A 7,622-nucleotide genomic window follows, 5' to 3' on the forward strand; every position below is an offset into this window, starting at 1 on the left:
CAACACTGTTTCATTTTTAAAAAAAGCATACAATAGGGTGGTTAATCAGACTGAACGATTTAGTCAATTATAAAAAAAATCAATTTCAATCTTTTCACGTTGACTCCATATAACAACACATTTAAATTAACAAACAGGCTTCTTGATTGTTCAATTAATCAAAAAATATATAGAATAATCACCAAGATAACCGATAGTTGCAGCCCAAAAAACAAAACTAACAATAAAGCAAATAAGACATACTAGTGATAAAGCGGCTCAAACCCAACATTCTTTTTATTTGGAACAGTCCATTAAAACAGGCAATATGAATAGTAGTCCATAAAGATTTCTTTTTAAAACACTTTCGTCTTTTTAAACAGGATGCAAAAGAGAGATATTAATATATAATAGTAGCAATTTTAAGGTCACTGTAATCGACGGTAGCTCTTGCAGAGTTCGTGGTCCCTGATGTCGCCCCACCCCCCGTTTTTGACGTGCGGCGCCACGCCCCCGGCCCCGTTGGCCGGCAGTCTCTTTGTGATCAGCAGGTTCTTGGGGAACAGCTGGTTCCCGCTGCTCTGCAGCACGTTCTCGATCTTGGTCTTCTGGCTCTGGGGCATGCAGGCACTCTTCTTGTGGTGCATGCCGCAGTCGCCGGCGTGGAAGACGCGCGGCGCCTCGCTCACCATCACCTTCCAGTACTGCGGCAGGCAGGCCACGGTCAGGTACTGCAGGGACCAGTCCCAGTTGTAGTCGTCGTACGTGCAGAAGGCGTCCGTGCAGTGGAGGAGCCTGTCGTACGTCTCCCGGCCCAGCGCCATGCCCATGTTGTGCTCGGTGGACTTCCAGGCCTTCACCTCCACCTTGTTGGCCTTGCTGGAGTAGCCGATGTGGCTGTAGGCGCCGAGCGAGAGGATGTCGCAGTCGGGGCACTGCTCCTTCTTGAGCGCCGACATCAGCTTGAGCGTGTGCAGGAAGTCCGGGGACACGTAGTGGTCCTCCTCGATGAGCAGGACCTGGCCCCGGTGGTCCTTCAGGGCCTTGACCCTGTCGAACACAAAGTGCAGCTTCCACCACCAGTGGTGCTTCGTCTGGGAGAACTTGGCCTCGCGGTAGTGGCCGAACGAGTCGGGGTACTCGGCGTTGATGCAGCCCATCTTTAAGGCCTCGTTCCGGGGAATGTCTCGGGGGCAGTCCCTGGGGTCGTGGCCCGGGAACTCCTGAGGGTACAGCTGGATGCTGAAGGGGAAGAAGATCTGCAGCACCTGGCAGAAGTCCACCGAGGCGATCACCTGATTGATCTCCGGGGACCAGAAGTCGTGGCTGAATATCAGCAGTATGCCGTCCACGCCCCTGGCCTTGCGTAAACTGTCCACCAGCAGCTTGAGGTAGTCCGGCCGGTTGTGGACCTGGACGACCACGACCGGGTCGTCCTTCTGCCGCACCGCCCGGAACTTCTCCTCGTTCCGGATCGTCTGGTCGAAGTTGAGCTGGAAGACGATGCCCCGGTAGACCAGCGTGGCGTTGTCCACGTCGGGCTTGTTGTTGGCCGCGTTGTTAGTCTTCTCCTTCTCTCTCTCCTTCTCTGCGGCATGACTGTCGTTGTTGTTGGCTTGGATGATAAGTGGAGGCCGGCTGGCAGCAGCAGCGGCGGCGGCAGCAGCAGCAGGCGTGTTCTGTTGCTGCTGCACCTGGTTATTATTGTTGCCGTTGTTGCTGCTGCTACTGCTGACGCTGCTGCTGCTGCTGCCGCCTCTCCGCGCGCCCTGCTCCGCCTCCTTGGGGAGAGAAGACCCCACGTTGCTGTTGCCGCCGCTCTTCTTCTGCCTCCCGCTGCTCCAGAACGCAAGGCCACACACCACAACCACCAGCGTCAATATCACCACCTTCCTCTTGTAGATTCGGAATCTCATGATAGGCGAGTCACCCCCTTGGTGCATGCAAAGGGCTGGGAAGGGTTTGATTGTCGAGAAACGGAAAAGCTGCAAGCGGGGTTTCTTCGGTTAGCGGTGATGCTGCTGTGCTTAGCGATGCTGCTGTGCTTGGGGTGTCGGGGGAGCGTGGGGGGGTTTCGATTATAAAAGGGTGCTTATTAAGTTGATACTTGGTGATGCAAACTGTTGGAATGTAAACATGGAATCCTCTGGAATGTCAGTAAGCCAGGGTAAATACTCCATAAGGCATGCTGGTTGCTGGGAGACAGCAGGGGAGGAGTGTGCAATGAACCCACTGACTGTAAAAATAAGCACAACAATATAAAATTAGATAGACATAACTACTGTACTCTTGATAATAACATACACACAGCAATGACGTGCACTGTAAATAGGGATATCTATGATGCCATAGCGATGCCATAGCGATATGACGTACTCCCATCCAAATATGGACATAATCTGACAAGTCACCCCTGGTGGTTCCCAAAACGAGACTAAGGACCAGGGGTGACCGTGCCTTTGCTGCTGATGCGCCCACGCTCTGGAACAGCCTACCCCTCCCCATTAGAACTGCTCAGTCAATCGGGGTTTTTAAATCTCGCCTGAAGACTCACTTCTTTTCTCTAGCTTTTGTCATTTACCTTGTTTCATATGTTCTTATCTTTTGCTTTGTCCTGTGACTATGTTGTTGCACAGGCCTGTTTTCTGTTGTTGCGCACCAATTTCGGTTGTTGTAAATGTGCTATATAAATAAAGTTTGATTTGATAACAGACACTAGGGTTGGCAATATACATGATATTGATATATATATATATATATATGATTTTGGATATTGTGATATGCCATAAGTGTTGTGTTTTCCTGGTTTGACTTTGAATCTGTTAAAAAGGGCTAATTTTTTTTTATTACAAAAATAGCAAAAATAGCCCAAATGTTTTTCTTAAAGAATTAATCAAACGATTAATACATTTACGATTGGCGATTTAATCTAATAGATGACACTCATCGATTAATCCTTTGCAGCACTGTCTGTGTCAGAAACCTTAAGGCTTTCACTGGCAACAACATACTGGCACGAATCATAAATAATCAATAATTTATGCATCAACACATACAAATAATGCAGAGAGCAGTTGCACCGGACACATAAGAGCCTCCATCGGGCACAATAATCCCTAGTTATGGACCAGATAATGTGTGCACAGTCACAGTGCACTCACAGTGAGCTTAGCATGCCCTGCAGACACCTAAAATGGTACGTGTACCTGTATTAATTTACACGATGGATGGCGTGGCATTATTTAACCAACTTCCTCCTGAAATATCACATAACTTGTTTGGCCTGTTTCAGTTAAAAAAGCAAAACAAGTCAAATGAAAAGAAATCCCTGTAATTGTTCATGTTTGCCAGTGATGTTCATTGTTTATTTATGTTTATATACATCACTATACATACTGTAGCTCATGTCTTGTTTATAATAATAAAACATTGGAATTATAACACACTTAACATTTTTTGCAATCAAAGTGCTAGAAAACAAAATGGCATATAACAGAAAAGGCAACCAAACAATTACATGGGACCCTATATAGGCTAAAAAAGGGTCAAATTAAAAACTTAGTATATATGATTTATTATGATTCTTGCGTTTTAAATACTCTTAGCTGACCTTGTATTGAACTGTACTTTCCTGTGCTTTTTCTTCAAACTGCTAATAAAGTATTCAATCAATCATGCTAAGTGAAGCATTAAAATTACATATGAAACACTAATGAACAGTTTGCAAAAGCACAGGAGGTACAGTTTCATACAAAAAGGATGCTAAAAGGATAAACCCAAGAGAGCAAAGCAACTATGGCTTGTTCCCATTGAGGTCCATGTGTAAATGTTTACACTTTTGCATTGGTTTTTACAAACAAAAACACAGCCATATATCTTTTTGGAACACATCCCCAGCAGTATAACACATCCAAAAGTGTTAATTTAACTGCGAGAGTGCTAAAATGGAACCAAATGGACCCGAAAGGGTCCATTTGGTTCCATTTTAGCACACTCACAGTTAAAACGAATCAACACCCCATGATTCCACACACACAGTGCATGTGTACTAACTAGGAGTTTATGGACATAACTGATCGCGTTTGATGCGTTTTAAAACTATGATTTCCAGGCCTTTTAAAACCATCATTAATGCCATTAATTTAACCAAACAGCAGGTTAACGTTCCGACACATCCGTCAACAACACTGTTGGCAGTGTGGCCAACGCCAGTGTGTACACTACACACTAATAACAATAATAATTCATACGCCAGCCACCAGCGTCATGCTAAAACGCAGTAGCTGTGTTGTAGCAGCAGCTAGCAGCCACAGCCCCCCTCCCTCTACGTCTCTCCACATGAAAGCGTCCATTTTTGACGCTTGGGCTAAAAAAAAATCCAAATCATTCGTCTGTATTATTTACCTCTTTAGGTGGAAACGTTGCAGTCGGTTCGACGAGAATCATATCAGTAGGGTGACGTGAGACTCTCCTTCTCCTCCATATTACCTGCTGCCTACCCGTCTATCTGCTTGTCTGTCTGTCTGTCTGCACCTCCTATGAAGCAACAACTAGCAGCAGCCATCCAGTCAGATACAGAGAATAACGCTACACACGCAGACAGATATGATGCGTCAACGTAGCGCTGATGGGAACGCCACTTCTGGTGAAGTGGATTTCAAAGTAAGATGCTTGTTTTAGTGATAGCCAATTCACATGACGCTCGACTCTCACGGAACTTGACACAACCTGGTTTTGGCACTTTCTTCATTACAACCCTGTACTGTACATCTACATAAACGTTCAGATTTCAAATATAAAGTGCTCACCCCACGGCCACGGATGTAAAAAGTTGAAACGGGTGTGTCTAAGAACCCATATCTTCTGTATTGTTCAATGAAACGCATTTTAATCCGATTGGCGACCATTTTCTCATTGAGTGACAATGTATCAGAGTGCAATACACCTCCCAACCGATAGGGTCACGTGGTTGAAAGCATATGAAAAAGATTCGAAGAAAATGGCCACCGATTGGATTAAAATGCTTTTTATTAAACAATACGGAAAATACGGGTACTTAGACCCACCCGTTTCAACTTTTTACATCCATGGCCGTGGGGTAAGCAATCTATATCTGAAATATGAACGTTTATGTAGATGTACGGGTTGTAAATAGAGAAAGTGCCAAAACCAGGTTGAAGTTCCGCCATGACTGTCATGATATGACTGACATGTTTCAGGGCTATAGCCAAGTGGAAAAAAGAGAGAAAGAAGCGCATCTGTTTGGCTGTAGTAAAAATGCCCAACAATGTGTTCTTTGGTACAAATGGGTGAAAAAAATCATGAAAAAAAGAGGATGAGACCAAGGCACGCTTGTGGAAAAGTTAAAAACCTTTAATAGTCTGGCTAATGCATAGCAAGAATACGAAATACACATACGTATTGCGGGAACAATGACTTCATCAGGATGACCTCAGTAGTGGCTTAGTGAGGTGTAAGTAAGTAGGCTAAGTAAATATCATCTATCTATCTAGCAACATAAATGCCACAATTACGTTTATTTGATTATTTAATTGTGTTTATTATTATTCATATTATTATTTAAAGTGGCGCTATGTAACTTTTTTTATGGATAAAACTAATGAAAAACAATATTGTCCAATCTGTATGGTAGAGTATGTTACAAGATAACTTATACAGTTGGGGTGGTTGTATTTTGTCTCCCTGCTCTTCTATTGAGACATTTCGATCGTGTCAAAGGTCATGTCTCACCTAGACACAAGATTTGACACAGATTTTGACCTGATGGTCAAGAATTAAATGTATCCCCATAGCAAGCAGGCAGGCTCAATGGTAAAACAAATTCTGCCCTTGCGCTGGAAACCAGGTTCAAATCTAGAAGAGGAAAGTTACATAGTGCAGTTTTAATTGTTGCACAAATGGTGCTCCGAGTCCTCACTCAAAATAAATGCCATAATTAAGTTTGTTTATTATTATTATTATTTAATTATTGCACAAATGGTGCTCCTTACTTACAGTGACTCAGCTGATAAAAAAAACAAACAAAAAAGAACCATGGGACTGGTTCTAAACTGCTTTGTTTAGATTTTTTTTACAGATAACGATACAACACATATTTGAGGTTGTCAGCTGGCTGGCTTTTTTTTAAGAATGTCTTATATTGTGTCAGACTGTCAGACACTGATGCATCATGAGCTTGTAGATGAGCTATTTTAGGTGACAGTGTATAAATGAAACATGTCTCTACAGAGTGTAGCCTAGTTAGAACAGTGGGCACGTCACCAGGTCTGAGCTGCCGCCTGACAGGACCTCTACACCACTGGTTCTCAACCTTTTCCAGAATGTAATCATATTTGAACTGGGGGAAAAAAAGATATGCCATGAGAGAAGAAGTTTGCTAGTTGTGGCTAGCTCTCGGACACCAGAATACCGATAAGAGTATTAAGACCAGTGGCACAGATGGGTAAAAGTTAACCTTTAAGATTTATTGGCGATGGCATGGCATACATACAGGTTATGGATTTGATGTGGTGGATTGATGGAAACAGTGATGATTATTTTAAGGCTATGGAAACAAAGGAAAAAACATAAACCAAAGTAATAAAGTAGCCTACACATAATAACTAGGACGGTAACTGAAATGATAAATAAATAACAAATGATAAATAGGTCCTACTCAAATAATGCAGCAAAGGGAACTCAGGGACAAACAAACAAAACTAGGTACCAAACACAAAATGACAAGTGGCTGCATTTTAAAGGGCCACACTGCAATCAAGTGCACATCACAATAACATTCAGGTGTGCAGGGTGAATCCATTCCCCAGCCCATCAAATATATTTTTATTTGATTATTAATAAAATGCCCTTGTCCCCAATGTCAGTTCGGGGCAGGCTACCCAGGAAGGGCAATGCATGTCCTCAGCCGCCCCATGAGGTGCATGCAACCCCAGGCAACCCCAGGAAGGGTGGCATGACTCAGGAGGGTGGAGCCACGCAGAGGCCCACTGAAGTTGGCGGGGCCACTTCGGGTGAAGGTCTGGGGGCCGACCAAGGGGGTGGAGCCAGTTAGGGGACGGGTGTCGGTGGCGCCACCTTGGAAGAGGGTCTGGGGGAGGCACTGGACACGCCTGGACTTGAGCTGGGTGCGCACTCGCAGTGCTGGGAGTGGGACCTGTGTGATGAGCGAGTCCTCTTCTTCCAGTCTTTACAAGAGAGCGAACAGAAGACCACTCCTTCTGCTGCCTCACACGTGACCCGTGAACAAAGAGATGCCATGTTTAAATATTGGTAAAGTGCTGTGTGGACACCGGCTTCGAATGCTATCAATGCATTGAATGGGAGATTATCACGTTTTATCAGACCATTGAATGGGCGAAGTAGGCGAGCTACCGTCTACCCCGCGATTTGTCAGACCATTCATTGGGCGTAATCAGGAGCTACTGACCTACCGACGGAGGCGGAGCAGTCCCCACAACAATATTTACGATTCTGTCCATATCGGTACATAACTCGAACGGCGCTGAGTAGGCACAGGCGAGGGTCGCACCGCTCCGGACGGCAACTCAGTCGCCTTAGCTCCTTCGGTGGCCCGTCGCGGGGCTCCACCTCGCCTGAGACTGCGCGCCTCCGTCATGGTCCGA

The 7,622-nt window shown here is 44.9% G+C and overlaps 1 protein-coding gene across 1 annotated transcript; it reads right to left on the reverse strand.

Moving 5' to 3' along the window:
* Window positions 1-258: 258 nt before the first annotated feature.
* mgat2 (alpha-1,6-mannosyl-glycoprotein 2-beta-N-acetylglucosaminyltransferase) lies at window positions 259-4,541 on the reverse strand. Its single transcript, XM_084082461.1, has 2 exons — window positions 4,384-4,541; window positions 259-2,215 (listed from the first exon to the last, which is right to left on the reverse strand). Exon 2 carries the CDS (start codon window positions 1,920-1,922, stop codon window positions 408-410), a length of 1,515 nt encoding a protein of 504 aa, XP_083938587.1. The 5' UTR covers window positions 1,923-2,215; window positions 4,384-4,541; the 3' UTR covers window positions 259-407.
* Between the last annotated feature and the right edge of the window lie 3,081 nt (window positions 4,542-7,622).

Source organism: Gymnoscopelus microlampas, assembly GCF_963454915.1.
Source record: "Gymnoscopelus microlampas genome assembly, chromosome: 16".
NCBI classification, from domain to species: Eukaryota; Metazoa; Chordata; class Actinopteri; order Myctophiformes; family Myctophidae; genus Gymnoscopelus; species Gymnoscopelus microlampas.